The sequence below is a fragment of the Mauremys reevesii genome, linkage group 5 (assembly GCF_016161935.1).
Source record: "Mauremys reevesii isolate NIE-2019 linkage group 5, ASM1616193v1, whole genome shotgun sequence".
NCBI lineage: Eukaryota > Metazoa > Chordata > Testudines > Geoemydidae > Mauremys > Mauremys reevesii.
Window position 1 is genome coordinate 12497967 of NC_052627.1, and position 25672 is coordinate 12523638.

General features: G+C 43.7%; 1 protein-coding gene across 1 annotated transcript; it reads right to left on the bottom strand.

The window, feature by feature from the left end:
* Window positions 1-478: 478 nt before the first annotated feature.
* On the bottom strand, window positions 479-22858 carry LOC120406828 (alpha fetoprotein). The gene is made up of 14 exons (XM_039541955.1): window positions 22724-22858; window positions 21030-21090; window positions 18733-18865; window positions 17494-17705; window positions 15605-15737; window positions 14434-14531; window positions 11767-11896; window positions 10635-10849; window positions 7804-7936; window positions 6454-6551; window positions 5105-5243; window positions 3981-4204; window positions 1715-1847; window positions 479-524 (listed from the first exon to the last, which is right to left on the bottom strand). The coding sequence occupies exons 1-14, from the start codon at window positions 22806-22808 to the stop codon at window positions 480-482; spliced, it is 1839 nt and encodes a 612-aa protein (XP_039397889.1). The 5' UTR covers window positions 22809-22858; the 3' UTR covers window position 479.
* Between the last annotated feature and the right edge of the window lie 2814 nt (window positions 22859-25672).

The following is a 25672-nucleotide window of genomic DNA, read 5'->3' on the forward strand; positions in this document are numbered from 1 at the left end:
GTGGAAACTCTTAATTTGGGTCTGAGTAGCTTACTTCAGCTTGTTTTCCCTGTCCCTAATAATTTTGAGCTAAATTGATGTAAGCCAGGTGTCTATCCATTTAAAGAGTGTCCACACGGCCTTTAGTTCGACTGATGCTAGACTGGGCTTCATGTTCCACAGCTGGCCAGGTGCATTATGGGGAGTTTATACCTTTCTTTGAGGCATCTACCATAGGTCACTGTAGGAGACTAGATAGTGGATTGATTATTAGGGGGAGAGCCTCACTTGGTGTGAGTTGTCACAGCTCCACTGACTTCAATAGAGCTAGGGCGGTGTACAGCAGCTGAGAATCTGCTCCTTAGTCTTTTCCACCATGGCAATTCATAAGTTCCAAAGCACACTTCATGGAAATTTGGATTAGACAGTCTCACTATTAAAATGCCATTACTCCTTTATGTAATTCAGAACACATTTCCCCTGAGGTTACCTGCAATGGTTTATAGTGCCAGTTGAACCTGACTTTCTGCTATCAGTTTTGGACCCTAGGAGAAAAAAAGACAAAGGTTTATAGATGTGAGAATCCTGGAAGAGAATGTATATTCAGACAGACAATATAAGCATCCTAGCTTTAGGAGCATTTCCTGTCATTTAGAAACATACAGTTGTACATGCTGTATATACATAAAGTTGCAAAGTTAGCTCTTCAAGAAATTTCACCCAATTCCTATATTCACTTGGATCAACTCTGAAATATTCCGGTTGAACCCAAAAGGGAAAGAAAATCTCACTGTATTTAACACAGTTAAGGCTGCTACTCTTGGACTGAGATTTTTATTGAAAGATGCTGCAGTTGTTAGAAAAGTATTTAAAGTACAGTTCCGCTCTGAAACGGGACTGTAAACAGTGGCCCCGTCTACCTCTATAGAGCTGCTTGTTGTGTGGATTCAGAGTCTCAAATTCTTCCTTTTATTGACAGAAATGAATGTTTACTGCATTTTACCCCTTAGAGCCTTGCAGAGCAGCTACAGCTTTGGGGGAGAGAGCTGGATTCCATTCTGGCTCAAGCAGGGGAAAGGGCATTGGTAACTAAATTCCAACTAAGGAATAGCCAAAAAAACGGGGAGAGTGCTAAGAAAAAGACGAACAGAACTAGGGTGGGCAGGAGAGAGAAGCAAAAGGAGGCAATTGTGTGATTTAACAGTGAAATGAATCTAAACCAATATGGAAAAGAATGGGGAGACAGGGAGAGAAATGGAGCTAGGTGAAAGAAATTGAGAAATTCAATCACTAAAAATCTAGGAAACAACTGCTTTCACCTAAGTTTGAGAATATAGCACTCCTCCCTTCCTAAGAGCTGGTCTTGAGGAGAGAAATTTAAATTAGAAATTACCCCTCAGGAGATACTGTTAGATTAGATTTGAGAACCTGCCCACAGGCCTACATCAGTGGAGTGTCCTCCAGGCCTTTAGGCCCTTGACGCTATTAATACAGGGTGTGTTCTGTAGGTGTAAACTTCTGAACATGAGCAAAAGGTTAATACTAGATGCATCTTAGACATTCTTTGGCATTTTGGAGTTTATATATTTAGATGCAGGCAATATGGTTCCTTCTTTAAAAACCTAAATGGAACCATTCTGGTTACTTCTAGTAGTTTTTTAAAATGCAGATAGGTACACCTCCCAGGCCTGCCTTCCTTTTTGATTAAATATACATGGGAAAAAAAGGGAGCTACCTCTTCTCCAAAGCATGCCTCACGGTCTTCTGCTTTGCAGCACTTTTCTCTCATGCCAAGGAAAGTTGTAATGATGGTCTTCAATTGTTCATCTGTAATGGTGGGCTTATATTTGACTAGCCTGATGAGCAGTCTGAAAGGAGAACAAACCACAGCAATGCCTACTTAGCTTAAAGATATATACCACATGAATTACCAAAGAGCGTCTATGCCCGCAAATCTACAAATCCTTATTTCAAAGTCACATTATCACCTCCTTTCCTTTGTGTAGTTTCATTGGACCTGGTCACTGCCTCATGGACAAACTGGCAGATAGGTGGAAATCTCTGCACCATTCCTCAGTACAGAGTAGTGACCTTTGCTTGTAAGGTTGAATGGCCCTTGTATGCAATTGTGCAAATGTTTTTGTAGCCACCTGTAACTTTGGCGACTCCAAGGAAGTGAAGGGCCCCTCCCTGCACCAGGACCTCAGAGCTCCGCCTGTTTTGGTGTATGACAAGAATAGTTTGGTGGGAGGGCAGATCAGCAGCCTGACTGACATGCTAGACCAACTAGCTACAGGCGCCAGCTGGCTCCCATATGGGTGGCATCGCGGCGCGGCAGGCGGGGGGCGGCGGGCTTTGGGGGCATTTGGCTTGCTCCGCTCGCAGGGGCAGCATGCCCAGGACCGCCCGAACGGCGCGGCGCCGCTGACGCGCCGGTCGGGCGGGGTCCCCGGGTCCCGCCCCGCCGCGGTTGCTGCTCAGGCATGCTCGCGCAGGCTCCGGCGCCCGTTCCGTCGTGGACGGCCCGCACGGGCAGGAGGCAGCTCAACAACCAGAGCCGGGGGAAGAGGGGACCGACCGGGAGGGCGAAGGCAGCGCGCGGCGCGCTTGGGGCAGCGGCCATTAGAGCCGCCCCTGGGTGGCATGGTTCATATGTGTGCACTGTCCCTACACAAACACAGCTCTAGTTGCCAAGGTGTCCGTTTCCAGCACCAGGAGGAGATGCAGCTCCTCAGTTGCTCTCTGTGGGAAGAAGAGAGAGCACACTAAGACCCCAGGTCTCATTAGTTCTAAGGTGTGCCACAGAGCCACTGAGAAGAGAGAAATATTTGGGTTCTACCACTGTTGGGGACTAGAAGATGGCCCAGTGGTGCTCACTGGAAGTTGGGAGAGCCAGGTTTAGTTACCTGTTCTGCTGCTGATTTCCTGTGTGACCTTGGGCAAGTCACTTAGGCACCAAAATGCCGTGTGTAGACAACGCCAGATGGTGAGTGGGAGCAAGCCTCCTAGCCAAGGTCAACAGACTAGGGTTAGCAGTGCTCACGTTAGTGCTCTATAAATAGCTGTATAGAGAGTGCTCTGAAGTTGCAGCTTGGGCTCTGAAGACTAGGGAGGAGGTGGGCTTCAGAGCCCGAACTCAAGGCCGAGCCACAGCTTCCAAGCGTTGTTTATACAGCTAGAGCAATAGTGTAAACCTGGCTGGGAGGCTTGTTCCAAAATGCTGTGTAGACATACCCTCTGTGCCTCAGTCCCCGATCTGTAAAATGGGAATAAGATGGCTCCATCTCACAGGGGTCTTGGGCTAAAGACCTCAAACGATTCTGAGGTATTAAGATACTACAGTTACAGGGCCATGTAAGCACCATAAACAGCCCTATTTATAAAGTTGCTTGTCTTAATGTTAATGTCTTAAAGCCATATTTTGATAGCTAAATGCCCATTTTAGGAACGTATTGCTGATTCAGGGGTCCAGATATGAGCATTTAGAGCCCTAATGTTACAAAACTTAGCTATTATGAGACATCTTAAAGGGACTTGATTTTCAGAACATACTGAACCCTCTTCTTCTGAAAAAAAAATCAGACCTCCTTCTGGCCTCTCATGTTAGGCACCCAAAAATAAAATTATGATCAGCTTTAAAATTTTATTCCTCAGGGATAAAATTTTCAGTAGCACCTATGTGATTTAGGAGCCTGAATCCCACTGATTTTACCCATGGTGCTTAAATCGCAATGTAGCCACCTACATTTGAAAATTAGTTGCTTACAATGGAAGGAAACCGAAGACCAAACAAAAAACTGTATAAAACTTCAGGAAGCAGGGGTGGAAATCTGGAGAATTGGTGAGGAGAAGACATAAGTAAATATTTCTGGAAGAGCGATTTTTTAAACACGGGATTTGAAGGAGGAAGAGGAAACAGTAGATGCTAGAGAGAATGCTGGGTAGACAAGAAGAGGGTGAAACAGAAGCTGAGGAAAACAGAATAAACAGGCATATCTTACTCCTGCTTCTTTTTCTGTAGCTCTGTCTCTTGAGTTGCACACAAGTCTTCATGGAAGGTGAACAGATCAGGAGTCAACGGTATAGGCACATACTTCTCATCGATTCCCAAGCCGCTAATGCATGGCCTTCTGAGAGCATAGGAGTTACTACAGCACTTACAGACATTAGGGTTTATAGTACTGGCATAGTGTCTTCGACATATTTGGCCAAGAATAAGGTCAACCTGTACGGAGAGAGAGAGAGAGAGAGAGAATTGTTTTTTACATTGGCATTTTAAAAAAACCAGACACGTACTGTCCTTGGTAATTTCATGAGGATTTCAACCTTTATAAATAAAAACCTTTATCATTTAAAGCAAATTCCTTAAACGGAAGCACCAGCCCACATTCCTATTGAAAGCTGAGTGCCATCAACACAAAATGGGGCCAGATTTTCAAACAGTGGCCTCCAGGCATAAGCAATTTAATGTGCTGTCATCTGTGCACACAAATTATGGAATTTACACATGCACTTGATTTGTTTGCACCAGCAGGGATTTACAGGTATATGTACATGTGACACTGCACAAAAAACTGCATATGCTAAAGTACATGTGCAGGCCAGTTTGTGGCCCTTTTAATAATTTGGCCCATGAAGTAGATGTATCAGTGATGGAAGAATGATCTAAAGTTAATCATCCCAAGGGAGCAATGTCCTAGCCAGGCCATATTTGCTCACAGTCTGGTTCTGCTCCCAAGATATGCAGGAGACACATGCTACTGACTGCAATGGGAATGGGATCAGAGTTCCAGCATGTGTAACTAATGCCCTGACTCAGCAAAGGACATGCTTCACTGTAGCCTGACTGTTCTGTTTGCAAAACTATATGCTGGATCCTCAGCTGGTGTCAATTAATATAAATCAATTGACTTCAATGGTAAGATGCTTGTTTACACCAGCTCATGGTCTGTCCCTACACCTCAAGGCCAAGTCAGTGACAAGTTGTACATTTTGCTACCTCAGGGGAGTTCTGAGTTAGAGCTTCTCTCTAGACCCTCTGGGCAGTTGGAGATTGGGAATAGTGGGGAGACAGCAAGGTCTCCAGGAACAAATGGTACTGAGATAAGGAAAGAAACATACTCACATTTGTCTCAGCACAAGGAAATATTTTGTCCTCACTTAGATGGCAGCACTTGGCGCCAACTTCTGCCAGTTTCTTTGTGAAGTGGAGCAGCTCTTTGGATGGCAGCTGAGGCATCCTCTTGGTGTAGCGGACCAGGAGCCTGCAACAACAACCTCTCAATTACAGGGGGTCCAGCAGGTTAGTAATTGATGAGCCAAATCCTCAGCAGGTGTAAATCAGCATACCTCCAATTGAACTCCAACCATTCATGCTAGCTGAGGGTCTAGCCAGTGGCTTTCCATTTACACAGGTGTAAGCAATAAGAATCAAGTCCTTTGTGTTTACCTACAACTACCACCACTCTACCATTGCCTTCAATAGGAGTCAAGGGACCTCATCTGTTTGCAAGACTGAGCCCTCTGTGACTTCATGGGAGGCTGCAGGAGGGCAGGAGATGGGCTGGAAAAGAACCCACTCTTCTTCAAAGACAACATGATCATTAGCAAGTATGGCAAGAAAAACACTGACTGTGGAGTGAAAGGTGAATAGACTGATGGTCAAGCCAGGTTTGCTGGGACATTTCTCCTGTTCCAAAGGCATTTTTAAAAGCAAATGTATTGATTTGAGAAGGACAAGACTGAGAGGGCAGCATATCCTGCACATCTCTCCAGAGAAGAAGGGACCAACTCAGCAAGGCACTTAAGAAGATGCCTAGCGCTAAGCACACGCGTAGTACGAGTGACTTCATTCAGAGTTAGTCCTGTGCTTAAGAACCTTGCTGAATTAGGGCCAAAGCCAGCAGCCTTGTGAGCTTGTCCATGCTCCCTGTGTCCTAATGTTCGTCAACCCTGACATGGTGGGACTGTCACTTGGGATGAGGTGGTTGTTCAGTCTATTCAAGTTTTGGTCCCTCTCCTGCACAGTTAGATTTTTTTGTTAATACACACAAGTGGGGCATATTGCAGCACACAGAGAGAACAGGAGCCTATGAGAAAGGGCAAAGCAACTCACTTTGAGCCATACTATGGCTTTTAAGTCAGAGCTCAGGGTTCAGAATTCAGCCAGAGGGAAATTGCGCATCTCAGTGATCAGCAAACCTGACCTGTATTATACACAGGATACCAGGCAGTTTAACAAAGTATTTATTATCTTCACACTTCATGAATTGAAATATGGACCTAATTCATGAGCTAGAATGTTACCCTGACAAAACCTAAAGGTGTTTACACCAGACCGTAGGCTGGTGTAAATCAGCATAGCTCTACTGATTTGCACCAGCAGAGGATATGGCCCCCTGTTATTTAAAACTGGTAAACAAGGGTTGGATGCTCATTAGGAAACAAACCAAAAAAACAAAACCCCAAACATACAAGTTTTGGAGGAGGTACTCTCCCTGTGCCTTGTAGAAGTCGCAGTTTGTCTTTAGCAATTCCTGGCTTTCCTGGACTTGTTTTTTGAGTAGTTCTTCCTGAAAAAGAATGTAACTATATTAATAAAGTATCAGAGGGGTAGCCGTGTTAGTCTGGATCTGTAAAAGCAGCAAAGAGTCCTGTGGCACCTTATAGACTAACAGAGGTATTGGAGCATGAGCTTTCGTGGGTGAAGACATACATCCGACGAAGTGGGTATTCAGCCACGAAAGCTCATGCTCCAAAACTTCTGTTAGTCTATAAGGTGCCACAGGACTCTCCGCTGCTTATATTAGTAAAGCGGTTAGTGTGCAATGCAGAATACTACTGCCTCACAATGCAGCTTTGATTATCCACAACTTCCTGTTATCTGACATATCATCATATCTCTGCTGATTGCATTAAAATTTCCCTCAACTGTCTGATGCCTCAACTATTTGAACATAACTAGTGTATAGACCATTAGCCCCTACATCTCTTAAATAACGGAGTGGATAATTATTCAGGGCCACATCCCTATGGGTCGTGGGGGATCCTAACTGCCACAAAGGGGAGCTCCAGGCAGTGCTGACCAATGTTGAGGACAATCAAGCAGGTGCATAGGGGGTGCATTAGGGATGCTGAGAAGCTCATTGGTTGGAGCCCACAAAGACCCCAAAGGGCTCAGGGATTTCACAGACCTAAGATCTCCCTTTCTTGGCACCTCTCTCTAGCCATGTGAAGATCACAGATAGGGCAGCACAGCAGTACTAGCTCCCTAGGAGCCATCTGCCTGGAGGTGCAAGGAAGGGGCAGAGGGATCAGTGATGTGGGATTTAGAGTGCACCCCTTAAAAACAAGTGTTTGCGTGTGGAGAGAGGGCTCTGCTGCCATCCTCTCCTACTTCCTGTTTTCCAAGAGAGGGGCTTACTTGTCCCGAATGGGCAGGAGTCCCTCCCAGCTACCCGCTCCTGTTTGAACAGCTAGCTAGCTCTAGGATCAGTGCCCGGGGAGAGCAGAGGAGAACTTCCAGCTGCCACTGAATAAGCAGATGCTGTCACCCACATCTCCCGCACAGGGATGTTCATTCCCAGCAAACCCAACATGGTTCAAATAATGGAAGAGGGAGAAGACTCCAGTTGCCTTCCTGCAGACTGGAGACCATAGAGCCTTATTACTACTGCTCTTTCCTTCTAGGAAACCCTGGGATGCAGTTCCAGACCAGGAGAGTGGAAATGCTTCCACCTCATGCCTCAATCGGCATCAGACAATGACCGTTTGTGAATTCTGCTCAGGCCTCCCAGTTATTACATGAAGTTCAGTGGCACCCACCCCTTTGCCGTAGCACTCGGGAGGGTTACTCTCTTTGCAGCAATTTTCCAGTAATTCCTCGTAGCCTTTACCAACTCTTAAAAGCATAAGATGGGAGAACTCAGGATGTCGTCTTGAGTATTCATAGACAAATCTGCAACACATGAACGATGTCAGCATTAGAAATTAGGGCCCTTCAAAGATTCATAACTTTTAAGGCGAGATGGGCCCATTACTATAATCTAGCCCGACCCCTGCAGAAAACAGGCCATAGCATTCCACCTGGTGAGGCTAGCCCAGCAACTTGTAACTGAACTGTATAGAGTACATCTGTCTGAACAACTCTTGCTGTTTGGCTCATCTGACACGCTTATTAGAGTCAGCTCGACTTGTTTAAAGCATAAGGATGATAAGATGTTTTTCTTCTCAGGGACCTTTTAACCTAAAGAGCTGAAGATTATTATTATTATTTAGTTTATTTGAAGTTACAGGCCATTAATGAAAAATTTGGCCCTATTTTAGCACAAGATTAATGTACAATTTGTGTGTGGCTACTGACGATACATGCAGATTTCATTTATTTGCAGGGTTTATGGTAAAGATTAGCTATTCAGTTATTTATTTTGGTGTGCAGAGTTATTGGTCCTGAGCCTGCTAGTGCTGAGCACCTCCTGGTCACGAAGTTAATCTGGCTGTTACTAGAACTGGTTGGGAAATGGATTCTATTTCCAATGAAACATTTAGAAAATGAAGATTTTTCAACATTGGCTAATTTTTTTTTTTGATGAATTGTTTAAATTTTCATCAGAAATTAAAATAACAAAAACGTCTTGAATTTTGAAATCCCCAACAATGGCTTTTCAGGGTGGTGGTGTTTTGTTTTTTGAGGGGGGGGAGAGTATGAAAAACTGAAAAATGTTGAGGAAAATGCAAAAAGGTATTTTTTTAATCGAAAATCTTTTTGTCAAAAAAAATTCTTCCCGCTCTAACTATAAATGCACAGCTTAGCTTTCTCCCTTTACCTCACATCTAAATGCTAGCGAAATTCTTAACAAAAATGAACCAAGTCCTCAGATACGGTGTCATTCAAGTGAGGTAATCGGCTTTTTCTAACCCAAAATCTGGCCCAGAAGATGTTGGTTTTCACATTCATAAACGAAAGCATCGTATTTCATTTGACCTAAACAGCTTCTGGGTGTATATCTGGGATGTGATCATGCTTCCATTAAAGCCAATGGAAATGTTTGCTATTGATTGCAATGGGAGTAGAATCAGAGCCAGAATCAGACTAAAACAGACATGTTTAGATAAAGATCTGGGTTTGGTTTAGGCAAGTTTATGGCTGAATCAGGGCTAGCATTGGAATCTGGGATTGGAATGGACAGCACTGGAAATTTAAGATTTTCACCCTGTTCTTGGTTATGATCAACCAACCCAAATAGCGGAAAACTTATGAAATCAGAAGTTCCACATTTGCTCCCATCCCATTGTGAAATTCAGAAGCATTGAAGATTCTGTTTTTTTCCCTTTCTCTAAAAAAATGATGGAACTAGCAGTATTCAGGTAAACCTCAGTAAAACCAAATAGCTCTGTGTTTATATTTGTGCTAATGTTTTTAAATATTCCATTAAGCCCCCTTCAAAGCCAAAAATAACACAGTAGTTCAGTTACTGGATGATGGAATTACAGAACTATGAGGCGAGCAGAACTTTCATTGTTTTAGTCACGTAAAAGGCTTACAGATGCGTTAATAAAAACCCATGATAAATGTAAAGGCAAATACAAATAAAGGCCAATATTTGAAATAAAAACCCCTTTGAAAATTAGGCATACTATTTTTTTGTTTGTTTGTTTGCAATAAACCTACTCAGTGCCTAAACCAGACTTAATGGGTCAAGACATAGGCTTCTATACTGACCGCATTCCCACGTACAGGCTTAGTTCACATGCTGGAGTTTTGCAAGCAAAGCTTTGGCTTCTAAATTGGAATAATAGAATCATAGAATATCAGGGTTGGAAGGGACCTCAGGAGGTATCTAGTCCAACCCCCTACTCAAAGCAGGGCCAATCCCCAATTAAATCATCCCAGCCAGGGCTTTGTCAAGCCTGACCTTAAAAACCTCTAAGGAAGGAGATTCCACCACCTCCCTAGGTAACCCATTCCAGTGCTTCACCACCCTCCTAGTGAAAAAGTTTTTCCCAATAGCCAAGCTAAACCTCCCCCACTGCAACTTGAGACCATTACTCCTTGTTCTGTCATCTTCTACCACTGAGAACAGTCTAGATCCATCCTCTTTGGAACCCCCCTTTCAGGTAGCTGAAAGCAGCTATCAAATGCCCCCTCATTCTTCTCTTCTGCAGACTAAACAATCCCAGTTCCCTCAGCCTCTCCTCATGAGTCATGTGCTCCAGCCCCCTAATCATTTTTGTTGCCCTCTGCTGGACTCTTTCCAATTTTTCCACATCCTTCTTGTAGTGTGGGGCCCAAAACTGGACACAGTACTCCAGATGAGGCCTCACCAATGTTGAATAGAGGGGAATGATCACGTCCCTCAATCTGCTGGCAATGCCCCTACTTTTACATCCCAAAATGCCATTAGCCTTCTTGGCAACAAGGGCACACTGTCAACTCATATCCAGCTTCTCGTCCACTGTAACCCCTCGATCCTTTTCTGCAGAACTGCTTCCTAGCCATTTGGTCCCTAGTCTGTAACAGTGCATGGGATTCTTCTGTCCTAAGTGCAGGACTCTGCACTTGTCCTTGTTGAATGCTGGGCCTAAACAATTGGAATGCTGGGCCTGCAACACTTAAATGACAGAGATACCCCAGAGTAGATTGAGAGCTGCATTACTTGGCCAGGAAGGCATCTTTTTCCTTGGCAAAGTGCTCACACACATCTTTGTCTTCTATGAACTCTCTGACTGTGGGAGACAAGTCTGCAGGTTTGTCATCATTTTCCAACTGAACTATGCATTCGCTTCGTTCCACCTCTTGCTTTTCACAGCAGTCGCTGAGTTTAGTTGATATGGTATCTTTGTGGGAACAGACATAATTTGACAGCTCTACCTGTAAAGAAATTAAAAAAGACTGGTACTTATATCTAGTTTTTCTCATTGTTTTGCAGTGGAAAACCCCTCTTTCAGTTATGATTTTTAATACAGTAGAGCTTAGAGAAGTCCCCAGCTGAGATAAGGGCCTCATTAATATCTACCTCCTAGCTGTTACACAGTGTTTTTCATCTGCACCGCTCGGGGGTGGGGGGGAGGAGGGTTGGAGGGCGTGGGAGTTGTTTTACAAAGGTCAATATCAGTATCTTCATTTTACGGATGGGGAAACTGAAAAACAGAGAGGTGAAGTGAATTGCCCAAGGGCAGACAGTGAGTCAGCAGCAGAAGTGGGACTAGAACCCTAGTCTGAGGCCACTGCTTTATCCACTAGGCAACACTGCCTCCATTGTACTAAGCACTGTACATATCCATAGTAAGAGACAGTCTCAACCCTGAAACTCTTAAATCTAAATAGGCAAGACAGACAAAAAGTGGGAGAAAGAATTGCAATATGCAAGTAGAAGATGCCTTGAAGGTATTTAGGTGCCTAACTTGCATGGGATTTAGACACCTAACTACCTTTGAAGATGTGGGACAGAGAGATTAAGTGATTTGCCCAATGTTACACAAGAAGTCTGTGGCAGAGCCAGGAACTGAACGCAGTTTTCCTGAATCCCAGTCTAGTGCTTAGTCACAAACTCATTCTTGTGCCTTATGCTTTCTGCCTATTTCACTCAAACAGAGTCACATGGGATAATTTAGCAGGTTGAACAATTCTCATCTATGTATCAATCTTTGAGGCTTTAAATGCCTAATTTGGAAAACAATTAACAGATGCATAAAAGATCAGCAAAAAGGAACAAAACTAGAAGGAAGAAACCCCACTATGAAACCTATTTTTTTAACATAGAAGTGGTAAATAAGTTATTCTTTTACCCTCTCGTGTATACAATCCAGCATGTCACTATGACAGCACTCCGTGTGCATGTGAGTAATATCTGTTGCAAGTTTGGTTGCAGTAACAAAATCAATCTTTGGAAATTTTTGGCTGATTTGAACAAGTTTCCTAGAAAGAATAAATACAAGTATTGTTTAAAACTTAGAACGCAATAATATGATCTCTAGCAGTGGCCTGCCTCTGCTGCCGCTGAAGTTAATGATAAACACTGCAACTAAATTCAGTGGTAAGGAAATTTGGTCCCCAACTCCCACTGAACTTCAATAAGAGCTGGTCACTTAATTCCCTTAGGCCTCTTTGAAAATCTAAGACAATGGTATTATTCATGAGTACAAAGCTGAAGTTACACATTGGTGAATCAGGCCTATAACTGGTACACAACCACCACGGGAACACCACAGTGGCTATTTAGAACTAGTTGGGCTGCAGTTTTAAGTCACACACAAAGGTCTGGGCTGGTGTAAATGAGAGCAGAATTTGGCCATTATTTTAAAGCTGGCTTCCCCCTAAAAGTTAAGGTTTTAAGAAAATTATGCTACAGTTACATGTACATTTGCATGCCTAATTTGTATTCCCGATTACACATCCTGCAGGCAATCTGCATGTAAAAGTTGGAGTGGTTGCATGCACAATCATGGTAACTGTGTGTTCAGGTGTGCACATTTTTGTGCAGACATTTAGCTGCACATAAAGTTTTCTGCAAATCTGACATGTAAGTTCTGTTATAAAATGGACTCAAATTAGCGTATACTTATTGCTCAGAAGGCAAAGCAGTAACATTGAGTCCCTGCTCTTTACACATATCAGCCTCCATCAAATGAATGTGCACAAAAATGATTTACTGTGATCTAAGTAATTTAAGTGGGCCTGCAACCACTAAAGCTTTGTGGACTTTCATTTTATGGCAATCCCCTTCCGTTCTCTTTGGTAATCCCTAAAGTTGCCCATGGCTGCTGGTGGTAAGAAAAGTGGCCAGCACGATATAGTACTATGTGAGAGGATAATGTTTTCCCCTGCTTGCAGATTGGATTTAGGGGCTTTAAAAAATTCTGCAAAGAAACACTTAGAGCTTAGGTTCATCCCTTCAACCATCCTCATACACAGTGACAGGAAAGTCCACAAGGAGGGTAGGTTTGGTGAGGCAAGGTGACTCCACTGATGGGGCTTGAGCCAGCCAACACAGTCACATCAGCACTGGCTGGGGAGAGGGGAAGATTAGTATTATATTAGCAGGATGCACCTGTTTATTACATCCCCTATGCAGCCTACAGCTTTAGAGCTTCATTCCACCGGCATCTGTGGTTTGACCGGGTGTACCGGGTCCCCTGCTGGAGGCCTCATGGCCTGCCCCAGAAAAGGAGCAATAAAGGTGGGTCTTCCAGGCCTGCCTAGAAAGTCTGCAGGGAAGCAGCCAATCAGCGCTCAGCAGGTGGAGAAAAAAGGAGCTGCGAGGGGGGGGAGCCATTCATTTCCCTGGTGGGGCCAGAGAAGCGAGGATGGTGCTTGTTGCTAGAGCTCAAGGAAGAATCAGAAGATGGGTTTGGTGGTGATGGCATTCCCTGAGGAAGAATCTCAGCCCTGAGGTAAAGGGTGAAGGGGCTATGTGGGAAGTGGCCCAGGGAATAGCAGCAGCAACTATTACAGGAAGCAGCACATGGCTGCTATTTATAGGCTCCCTGGGTTGGGACCCAGAGTAGTGTGGGGGGCTGGGTCCCCCCCCACCCCACTGGCAGGGTGGCCTAAGTGCCAAGAAGGGGATACGGCTTGTTTAGCGGCCCAGGTGAAGGGCAGGACTGAGTCTCCAGAGAGGAAGCCTGGGGCAGACGTGCCCTTAAAGTTAGCCCAGAAGGGGCAGAGGACTGAGCCCAGAGACCAGGATAAAGCCATTACCGATTGCCCAGAGATGGAGCTGAAGACCTTGGACAGGGCCAGCCATTTGTTGGCCTTCGTTACCTCGGGAGGGGTTTGTGAGTTCAAATGCATATTAACTGCGTGACTTGGGCAACGGACGACAAGGGCACCGTGAAAAGAGAGAGAGTGCAGGGCCGCACCTGCTGACAGGAGGCGCTCATGAGAGGCCCCGGTCATAGAAGGTAAGTTTAGAATTATAGAGCTGTGTGTCCTCCACTTCCCAGCCGTAGTGTGTTGGGGGAGAGAGCCTCTCCTGGGTTATGTTCATTCAAGCTCTGATGCTATTGTAAATGGACATCCTGTGAGGGCTTCTTGGTTCTGCCTCCATCACCAGGTTGCACAACACTACATGGGGTCTTGCAGGAGAATCCTCCCTGAAGCACATCCATCCTCACTAGCACAGGCAAATGCAAATTGAACCGCCTTCCACCAGCTCTAGCCATCCAAAAAATACCCTGGTGCTTAACCATCCTTATCTCTGTCTCCTCCAGAGACAGCTTGAGAGTGATTGCCAAGGAGAAGAGCTACAGTCTGGAGGCCTGGTATCTTTTTTTTAAACATCTCAGGGCCCTGCCTTGTGTTCTTTGCACACCTCTTTCACAGTCCCTTCAGTTCACTTTGTCTTCTAAAGACAAGCAGTAGGCTTCTGGCAAGTGTACAGTTGTGGCACGGGCGGGGCCTTTTTTCTAAGTAACCAAAAAGTTGTACATTGAATAAACAAGCTACAGACTTACAGAGCTTTTAAGGCTCTTTCTCCAAACTTCTTCAGGATCTCACATGTTTGTTCCTGTACCAAGCCACTTTCTTTCACTGACTTGATCACAGATGGTGCCTGTTATAAAGATGAGGTCAACCATTAAAAAACAAAAACAAAAAACAACGTACTGGTCAAATGAATGAAGAAAGCAGAATCAGAAACAGAGAATTTTAGCAGAAACACAAAAAGGTTTTTTCCTGCTTAGCTATAAAGTGTCCACCAAAGCAAAAGGAAGCCGGATCACATCGTTTTAATTCATGTGGCTGGATCAGCAGCCCCTTATTTAGTTACGGAGTTTTGTGAAATCCTGCTCATTAGAAACCCTTTATTAAACACTACTCTGTGTTTTTAAACTGGGCAGTTACGGACAATCTGCTCTGATGAGCTACAGTACATATGCCTCCTTCTTAAGAACTTCATTTTGCAAAGTGCTGTGCACCTCTTAAAGTACTCAACTACACTATACTGCTGCCAAAGATGTTAGCGGAAGGTGAAGGTTCTCAGCACCACACGGTATCAGGCCCCAAGCCAGTCTAATGCAGCTATTCTAATAATACAATTAGCATTCTCCCATCCTATTGCACCAATATCTCATAAAATAAGTACATCTATCTGAGATTCAATAGTGAGAAGGGTTACATCGGTACTACACAAACAGGCAGAGATAAAGAGAGAAGATAAGATACTTTGTTCATTTAGAATAACAGGAATGAGGAATTTTAATAACAGAATGTTGACTGAGATTTTCAAACACTCTGGGTGACGTAGATACAGATGTTCCATTAATGTTAGGGGAAGTTGTCTAAATCCCGTACACTGCTTTGAAAGTCTCAGCCATCAATCCTAAAACGGTGTCCTCTCTTTGAAAATAAAGTTTTTGTTGTTACCTTGAAGGCAGTGGGAGCTGCCAGTGCTCAGCACCTCTGAAAATCAGACCATTTTTCTTAAGAGTCAAAGGCCCCAATTCAGGAAAGCACATGCTTAAGTCCTGTCCTGAATGGCGGTGATTGCTGGAATCGAGGCCTAAATAAGGGTTTAGGTGACTAAAATGAAAAAAGCTGACCTTCAGCTCTGCTTCAAGCATTTCTCTAGCTATAGGAGACCACTAATCAAAACCTGAAGTAAATGTACATATTAAAACAGAATACCTTTTCATTGAAGCATGCAGCCTTGTCATCAGCTTTGCAACAGACTTTCATCATCTCCTCATAATGACCAGCACCGCCAAGAATTGTTGGGGAATACAGGAAAGGATGCCTCCTGGCAAGTTCATAGATGTATCTAAAATGGAAAGGTGCCTTGAATTAACTTTGAGCGCAAGCTCCCAGGGCAGAGTCCAGATGGTTTGGATGGGTTGTAAAGTGTCACGCACTTATGCTGCTCTATAATTAATATACAGCAAAGCCTGTTATAACAGCCACCCTAGTCAGTGCTATTTTCCTGCCATTATAACTGGGAACCGTATAATGCAATGGGATTTAACAGGAAGGAATTCTGTTGCAAAGGGGTGCTAAGATTTTACTAGAATTTAAGGGCTCGATCCTGCAAGGTGCTGAGTGCTCTAGGCCAGATCCAGCAACACATTTAAGCACATGCTTAACTTTTAAGTACCTATGACTTCAAGGGAACTTCTCATATGCTTAAAGTTAAGCCCAAATGTGTTGCTTGATCAAACCAGTGTGGTTGGCACCTTGCAGGACTGAGTGCCATGAAAGATAACCACACTTAGCAGGTCCTAGAACAGGGTTCATAATAGAACAGTAATTGATGTTTATTCTGGGGTATAATGGCCCTTTTGGAGCAAAGGGGGGGCAGAAGACCCCATTCTGGGGAGTTGAAAGGTACAAACATCTTGAATGGGATCATAGGGGCGGGGGGGGGGGAGCTGAGATGCCAGTTAGTTACCTGCCAGCACCTGAGGGGATAAAGGTGAGTGCCAGGCTTAAGTAGTGATAAAGCCACCTGGAGAAAGAGCTGAATGGAGGCTCTTATAAGAGAAGGAAACTCAGGGGTGCAAAGGAACCTGCTTGGAAGATCCAAGCAGGAAGAGTGTGAGGAAAGCTCTTTAGGCAGGTTGGCTGGGGGAAGACCCCCGACTAAGCAGGGGAGAGAAGTAAGGGGAATTGGAGAGAGTGGGTAGGAAGGGACCCAGAGAAGTTGCAGTGCAAGTGAAGGAGCAGACTGTCTGTTCAGTACAGGGTCCCTGGACCAGAACCCAGAATAGATGGTGGGATTAGGTTCCCCTACTGGCCCCAGGAAAGGGAGCATACAAGCCCCTGGCAAGGATTATTGAGTGGGGAGGCTGCAGGCTGAGCCATAAAGACATGCTAAGAACTAGCCTCAGATAAGGCAGAAAGATTTTTTTTCCCCTGTTAAGATGTTTCTGGGACTTCTAGTAGGGTTGCCAACCCTCCTGGCTTTGCTGGGAGTCTCCCAGAATCGGGCTCTATCTCCCGGAGGCTACTGAAGCCAAATCGGGAGATTTGAGGCAGGGGATCTCTGCACACTGCCCTCGCCCCGAGCGCCAACTCCACAGTTCTTATTGGCTGGGAACTATGGCCTGTGGCAGCTGTAGGGGCAGTGCGTGCGGGCTGCAGGAGCGGCTATCAGAGCGATGTACCAGTCACTTTCGGGAGCCACCCGAGGTAAGCACTGCCCGGCTGGCGCCTGCACCCCAACCCCTTGCCCCAGCCTGGTGAAAGTGAGTGAGGGTGGGGGAGAGCAAGCAATGGAGGGAGTGGGGGTGGAGTGAGCAGGGGGTGGGGCTTCGGGATTGGGCGGGGCAAGGGTGTTTGGGTTTGTGCAATTAGACAGTTGGTAACCCTAACTTCTAGTTTGGACAAATGCGACTCCAGAAAGGTTGGACTTAAGATGGTGACTCAGCCAGAGGGCCAAGTTACCGGCAGAGAAATTGTGGCCGTGCAGGCAGTCCCAGAGAGAGAGGAGCTGTGGCATGCCCACCCACACAGTAAGTTTACAGAGCTGAGAACCACGGCGTGTAACTCATTCGATTCTAATAGAAAATTAGTTTACTTACAAGCCCAGAAGTGCTTCTCGATTCTCTTGGTACTGTTTGCATCCCTCTTCAGGGTCTGGTTTTTTAAAAGGAGAAATGAATCCTGGTGTAGAATTTTTATGGGATAGAAAACATTCATTTCTTTCAGGGTCAGCTTTAGCACAACAGGCAGCTAACCCGTATTTCTCAGGAAGGCCTTGCTCATGGCAGATTTCATCCAGGAAAATGGCAGTCTGTGGAAAGAAGAAACATTTGGTTGTCTGTAGTTGCACTGTCTTTCCTCTTGTGGAAAGAACATTGAAGACCATAAACTGTTGACAGAGCCCTGACTCACACAAACTGATTTCCTCCACCCCCCTTTTTTTTTATTCCTTTCTACTTTGACTGCAGTGGGAATTGGATTGGGCCCTAAACTTATAGGCCAGGATTTATCAAAATTGGTGCCTCACTTTAGGCTCCTAAATCCATGTTTAGGCAGCTAAACAAGTGGGATGATTTTCAAACATAATGAGCACCCAGCGGCTCCCACTGAGGTTCAGATAATCTTCAAATCTTTACCCAAACCAAGATGGTTTGTCCACCTCTATATTATAACATCAAGTATGACAAGAATTGAAACTGTGTGATGAAAAGCATCCTCCTCCCTACTTACAAAATAAGTTCAAGCAGCAAAATTCAGATCCAGATCTCAAGCTCCCCACAGAGCTGGGATGCTTGGATCCAGGGTTTTGGTTCAGCCCATTATAACAAATAGGTGGCATGTGCACAAATCTAATCCAGATTTGGATACTGAAACAAAATTTCAAGGATATTTGGATGCAACATTTTTGTTCAGACCCCATCTCTGACAGAAAGTCAGACTGCTATGAGTTAATTGCTAAAAACAAATTAAGACTCCTTCCTTGCTGGTAATGAGTGGCACTGGCTGCTACTGAATTTAGTTACATTGACCTTAGATGCCAAATTTCTGTCTAAGCAGACTTTTTTTTTAAAAGATACAGACCAGGATTTTGCAAAAGTGACTAAAGATTTTGGAGGGCTTCAGTTTTTCATTGCCTTACTTGAGATGCCCTAAAGTGAGCCTTATTTTCAGAAAGTGCTGAGCACTTATCCTCTGAAAATCAAGCTCCTTTGAGGGACCTCAAGTTGGACATCCAAAATTGAAGCCCCTGAAATCACTAGTCAGTTTTGGAAATCTTGGTCATGACAGAAATACAATCACATTTTCTTGGCCACAATAATAATATTATCTTGGCTTACCAGTGGCTTCAGACATTCTGGGTCTGCCTTGCTGGCGACACATTTTTGTGCAAGGTCTGTGACATCTTTTACCAATTTAGCTGCTTCTTCATAAGTGATTTGCTGCACATTCTGAGCAAATATGGCCATGGCACTGCAACAACATAATATTGTTACATACATAGCTAGCTACCAAAAAGCAAAATTGATTTCTTCAAGCTGTGTGGGTGCTATGTCTGATCCAGAGGTCAAAGACTTCCTCATAGGAGCTGGAGGGCTGGAGGACAGGTCTAACATAGAACCTGAGATGCAACTAAAGACAATTTTTCTTGACCTACTGAACCATGGTGGTAAAGTCAGTGTGGAATCAGACTTATAGTCATGTTTTTTCATTGTGTAGTGATAAAATATGATGAAGATCCATCTCAAACCTACAGGAGAATGGCTGAAGAACCACAATGCTGAACCATTTGCTCAATGCTGAATCGAAGACAGTTTAAACTAATTTGTCTTTCTGTAGCCATGGTAGAGCTAATGCATTGCAATAGAGATTTCCATGCCCCCATGTGTCCATTATCATGGCAAATCAGTCTCTTACGTTCATCTTAGTTGGATATCATAATTAGTATTTCTCCCTCTGACCATTAGGGTTATTTGTATGATACCTTGTTCCTACTTTTTTGTCTGGTTCCCATTCTCTCCCGCCCCCATTCTGAAATGAAAATCCTCTGATGCAAGAATATAAAATTAGAAGTTAGGAAGCAATCAAATTCCACCAAGACTCTTGCAGTTACAGAAAACTGATAGTGTGAAAGACCCTCACATCAGCCTTACCAATGATCCACACTCATTGTTCCCAGGCAAGGCAAAAAAAACCATCATGGAGGGATGGGTATGCTTTCTTGACCCCAGATTTGGCTGTCCACTTAACTCTGAGTAAGAACCATCGTAATTAAGCATCTTAACCCCACTTAACTATGATGAAAGCTGATGAACTCTCAAACATGGATCCTGCTATTATGAAAATGCCCTCAAGTTATAAAAATTGAGAAACACAGAGAAGGTGAAAATGTTTAACTGTCCATCAAGCTTTCAAAGAGAAGAAAAGAGAAGAATTTTCAAAGGGGTGTGTGTGTGTGTGTGTGTGTGTGTGTGTGTGTGTGTGTGTGTGTGTGTGTGTGTGTGTGTGTGTGTGTGTGTGTCCCCGTAAAGCGTCAGCTGCATTTCATAAGGAATCTGTAGCTATAAATAATATCTGCACTGCTTGGAAGAAACAAGAGCTTATCAGAGCTTGAACTTCTCCCATCCCTATGCTGTGTAAACAGCAGAGATCTGCATTGCAGAGAGTGGTTTCCAACTGGCAGTTCTCTTTCCTCCCGGTATTATTGCAGAAAGGCTGAAAAAGTCAATGGACTACAGTAAGGGCAGGGAAGAAATATTGGCAGGATTCTGCACAATTGGCATGGATGTCCAGGCCATCTTTGGAAACAATTTAATGTGCCTTCCCAACACCTTATTCTTGTTAAATGTGACAAAATCTAACTTCCCTGTAGTTTTGATCTTGGCTTGTCTCTGGCTGCCGTGGTTCCTACTAGCCAGAAATAGTCTTTTCTTTTAAAACTCTAGTTCCTTTGACCATTGCCATTTGAAGTATCTCCTGGAGTTGAGTTTATGAACTGGTGGGGATAACGGGTAGCTAATACTTGGGACTAGATAGTGTTGTTAAGCTCAGCCCTGAGCCAGGGGTGGTGTATGAGCTGCACCATCCCGGGAGGCACTGTAATTCATCAACAGCCCTCTGAGTCATAATTTCTCCCATGCTGCTCCTTCTCCAGAGGGACAGCAATCTGCTATTGGTGGATAGCCTCTCCCTGTGCCCCTCACTGAAGCACGCCAGCACTTCATTTGGGGGAAGGATGCAACTAAGGTTCTGCCCATTCTCTGCTTCTCCCCATCCCCACTCCCTTCGTTCTGGCCCTAGCTGAGGACTAACAGGTGCCCAGGGCCCATTGGCACCTGCATATCCACAGGCGAGGTCAGAGCAGTCTGCATAGAGCTGCAAGGGCCTGTTCTTATTGCCCCGCTTCCTCATAGGTGGGGGCAAAGGCCAAGTCATCTAATTTGTCTCACTTTATGTGATGTTTGCTCTGACTCATTTTGTTGCTCTGAAGATCGCCTTTTATTCTGCCAATATTTTTAATGTATTTTTTTTCAGTATCTGACTCATTAGTAGTCTTTCATTTCTGAATTGGATAAAAATACACCGTAAGGATCATTGGCTGCACACTTTCAGCTGGATTTTTATCAGTCACACTTACACGCCTTTAAAATTCTCCTCGTGTAGCTCAGTAAAACAATGGCCAAGGGTGTGTGATTCGTCTGAAAAAGAAGATAATTTGGTCTTTGAATCACCAAATGTTTAATACATAGGTATTTTATGAAGCATTTTCTTGATCTGTAAAGAAGGATAGTTGAATAGTTAGGGTGCTACCCAGTCACATCTCTGCTCTGCCACTGATTTCCCATGTGACCTTGGACAGGTCTGTTAGTTTCCCTCTGCTTCTGTTCCCTGTCTGGGTTATGGGGACAATAGCGCTGCCCCACCTGACATGGTTGTTATGATGAGAATAAATATGCTAACAATTAAATGCTCTGATACTTTGGTAATGGTGGTTCAAGTACTTAGTACCTCAGTATCTTAAAACCTTGCTTCGTTATTTAAAGGGATCTTTGATCATTGGCCAGTTTGAGTTAAAATGGGGGATTATGTCTTTAAAGTTAATGAGCTAAAATCAGCACTGCATGAGTGGCTAAAACTCCTTTGAAGTTAGTGGAGTTCACCCTCATACACCCACGGTGAATTTGGCCCAATGAAACAAAATGGGTCTTAGTGGCTAAAGATTGCATGCAATTTTTTTCCCCTTTCCTAATGGGGCCCAATCTTGGACATACTGAAGACAATGCTTCAACCGCACAGGAGTGAAAGAAGTGATTATCTGAGAATGTAGCCAGAAAGAAGTCTGTGCTGAAAATCTAACTATTTGTCCCCGGGCATTTGTGGAAACCAGACTTTCAACCAGGAATCTCAAGAATGCCTCATTTTTCTAGGAATCTAAGATTCTTAGTAGGCACTTTTTTTTTTTTTTTTTTTTTTTTAGGACCTGCCTCTGCATTCTATAAAGTAGCTCCCAAGATGAAAGTACAATCAACATGACTGATGAAGCTCTGTGTATTTAAAACCATCCTGCATATTGTACACTGGTACATTTGTCCCATATATTACATGGATACTCAAAGCATTAATAAGCCACAAACTGGAGAATAATCACATAAAATTGGAAAAAGGTGACAGAAAACATCTTCTAGATTTTAAATATTAAGGGCTAGATTCTGCTACCATTACTCACTAAAACTAATTGCACTGCTTACAGAATAAGGTACTAATCAATATAAGTAAGGGTGGCGGAATTGAGCCCTAAATATTCACCCAGTTTGTTCTTCAAAACATATTTTAAGAAACACTAGATAGCGCTAATAATACTAAGACTCTTACTGACAGGTGTATCAAACTGAGCATTACATATAAAGTCCAAATCCTGTTTACCTTACTCATGCAAATCTCCCCTAGCTCCCAATGACTTGCATGAAAAAGGTGAGCAGATTTGGCTTGAAAAGAGACCGTGTACTTGCAGAGTCTGACTCAGAACCTTAAATGTTTTCTAAACCATGCTCACAAATCCAGTAGGTAATCATGGTTATTGTATTTGAAATGTAGTAGCCTATTTTGAGAAGTCAGACCCACTGTGTGTTTTTGATCTTGTTCCTGTGAAGTCAGAGCCATTATATAACTGTGATGTACTAGTCAGATGTATCAATAATAACTGTTAACTTTTTATCTTACTTTTTTGTTTTAGAATGGGCAATGATCATATGAGATCCCCAAATGACCACAACAAGTTGTGTGTGGACATTATATGAAAGCTTATAGTTAATGTACAAGAAATATTCTTACCTACATCCCGATATCTTCTGGGCAGGGTTTTTGATTCGGTAAAGCTTACCAAGAAAATAAAAGAAATGAATGTTCCCCACTTCATGGTGTCAGATTTGGGGGGGCCTGGAATTTATGTGAAAGGTAGAAAGACAGAGGAGAAAGGTGTTTCTTTTATACTCTTCTCAAGTAATGTCTGGTTAATGAAAAAACCCTTTTGCTGTCATATCTGATGTTAAAACTTTTGGAATATTCCTGCTAATAATTAAATAGATAAAATTATTTGCTCATTATGTTTAACTGGGCATCTTGTCACAAAAAGGCCTTGTAGATTCATTAGTCTTTCAGAATTTAGACAAATAGCCTTTTGTAAATTACCTTATCACTCTACAAACAAGATGTTTAAACAAACTGTTTTTCATTACTGTGCTCTTTATCCTATAGCCGATAATACAGACCCCACCAGCATATGTTCAAAGGTGAACTGTTCTGCTAGCAGTGCATAGATGGTGCCCTGTCAAGTGAAAGACCCCGAGTTCAGAAGTAGACTTGTGACTCTTGCTTTCTAGATTGCTGAGCCAGCACTTCCCCAGCTACAGTGCCACAGTGGTGGAAAAATTGGAATAAGGTACCATGTAAGATACTCGATCTGCAAAATTATCCACTAGAACATATCCAAAAACTTGAAAAAAGTCTCTAACCTTCTCCAAGAACTTGAAACAAACCTGATCTGAAGGCTGCAGAATGGAGGGGAAATGCAAAAAAAAAAAAATCCTTTAATTTTAGTGACTCCTGTTTCATTTATTCATGCTACAGTGATCACCATTAATAAATAAAATATTAGGAGACACATAATGTAGTTTTAAAATTGTAACAAGAAACAAGGTAGGAAAGGGCTGGAGTAGGAGCTATGCATTAAGCTTTAAAAAGCAAAGCTGGAAGAGGCAGAGATAGCGTAGCTTTCAGGATTGTTTTCAATTCTTCTAATGAAATTTCTCGTTCCATGCTAGGAGAAATCAAACATGGTATCAGAAGCCAGAAGCTGACGGATACTGAACCAATATTTAAAAAAAAAAAAAAGGCGGGGGGGGGGGAGAATACCAAAATCCAGCCCTCCCCAAACCTTTCCATCTGAGAAGCCCACAGAATGGCTAAAGAGGATGGGGAACTTCAACAGATGCTGAAGCGCAATGAATCTTCACGCACAGAGGTGAAGTAACAGCTCATTTACTTAAGCTGAAAGTAGTTATAAACCATTGTTCTTTACTCAGGAAGGAGGCTAACTTAAAATAATTGAGCATTTTTTAATGCACACTCATTTTTGAAATGAACAAATGGGTGTACTTTTTCCCAAAAGAGATCCACAGAAAACCTGGAAGCCATTGTACGGGCCCCTATATGACCAACCAGAGCACTGTGGCTTTTGGCATCTGTAAAGAAGAATACGTAGGAGACCACATGGCAGTGGGGATTTTAAACAAAGAACTTCCAGAAATGTTACATTAATTGCTGATGTAACTCTACAAGAGGGGGTACGAACTGATGCATGAGCCTCAGCTACTCAAAATGGAAGTCACCCAGTAAGAAACAGTGGAAGCATAGTGCAAGAAGTAGCAAATAGAAAAATTCCATGGCAAAAAGGGAAACGGTTTAAAATATACATCTTAAGGGCACTGAGCCCTCTGCACACACACAAGCCAGGTGAGGATTACCCAACCAGTGGAAGCATGCACAGGAAACATAAGGAAGAAAGAACACGGGGGACATCTCTGTTAGTTAACGCAGAGGAACTGTAACACCAGGTGGAATCATGCGAGACTAGGAAGATCCAACTCAGAGAAGCATAGCATTACCCAGTGGGCCTTGAAAAGAATAGATAGCTCAGTGTGAGGGGGGAAAAGGGACACACTGGTCTGGAAGCCACTGACTATTCTACATTTGTTCAAATTCAGTCTTTTGTCAGATGCTGAGCAGCAGGTCAGAGAACAGTTTTCTGATCCAGAAGAAATAGTCACGGACGGCAGACCATGTCTTTCCTTCTCTGAATTCCCAGCTGTTGGGATACAGTGTGATTTCACTCATGTTACACCCAGCCCCCAAAAGGCACTAGAATGCTAGTTTCAGTGCATTAGTCAAGTGGTTGTTTCCATTTGGTTCTACCTTGGCTGACGATCTGTGCATCCAGTCCTATGAACTACCCCTTCAAACTGCTTCTTGTGATGAGATGGCAGACTAGCCTACCCGGGTCCCCTTCAATCCCAGCCACCCCTGGGCCTGTTTTGTAGCTTTCCTTGTCATGTCCTCATCACACTGATGTTTTCTTCCTCTCTTGTGTTTGCTCCCTAGGATCCAGAAACAGACTATGAACCAAGCCAGTCCATCCTGGGGACTCCTGCACACAGCATGAGTTTCCCCCAGCCCAGATCTGAGGCAGCCAGAAGAACACCAGAGATGAAGGGTAGCTGGACAGGCGCCAGACAGTGAGCAGGGGAGATGTACACTGTGTAGATTATTCCTATTCTTATCGGGCAAGGATGCATGGAAGGGCTGAGGAAGGCTGTCAGTCAGCCTGTCACATGCACTTTAATGCTGCTTATGCTCCTGACAGAATTTGGCTCCGGGGCTCTCAGTTGGGCCCCGTGTAGGGAGTGGGGCAAGAGACACTCCTTTTTAAGTGCTTTTCAGGTGAGGTGTTAAATTATTTAGATGAGGACTAATGAAGTTGTACTGAACAGTTTGTGCTATAGGTGCTTGTTAAACTTGTCAACCATAAAAGTGCCTGTGCTGAAGAACACTCCTAAGGGCAGATCCAACCAGAGGATACCTTTCAAATAAAGGAGAAGACAGATTTTAAGTCATATCTTGCCTCTGACTAATAAAATGAGTCTGTCTGGGGATTACACCCCTCTCTACTCCCAGTATTGGCTCCATTGCTGTACAAACAAATAAGGAGCCTTATGCTCCACTGGA

Bases quoted from the DNA above. Each gene is read 5' to 3' on its own strand.
- LOC120406828 (XM_039541955.1), bottom strand. From the start codon at position 22,808: ATGAAGTGGGGAACATTCATTTCTTTTATTTTCTTGGTAAGCTTTACC. The intron at 15,738-17,493 runs GTAAGTAAACTA...TTTCCATTTTAG, and splicing joins CGAGAAGCACTTCTGGGCTT to ATACATCTATGAACTTGCCA. The intron at 1,848-3,980 runs GTAAGATATGCC...TTCTCCTTTCAG, and splicing joins CTACAGAAAAAGAAGCAGGA to ACTGCTCATCAGGCTAGTCA.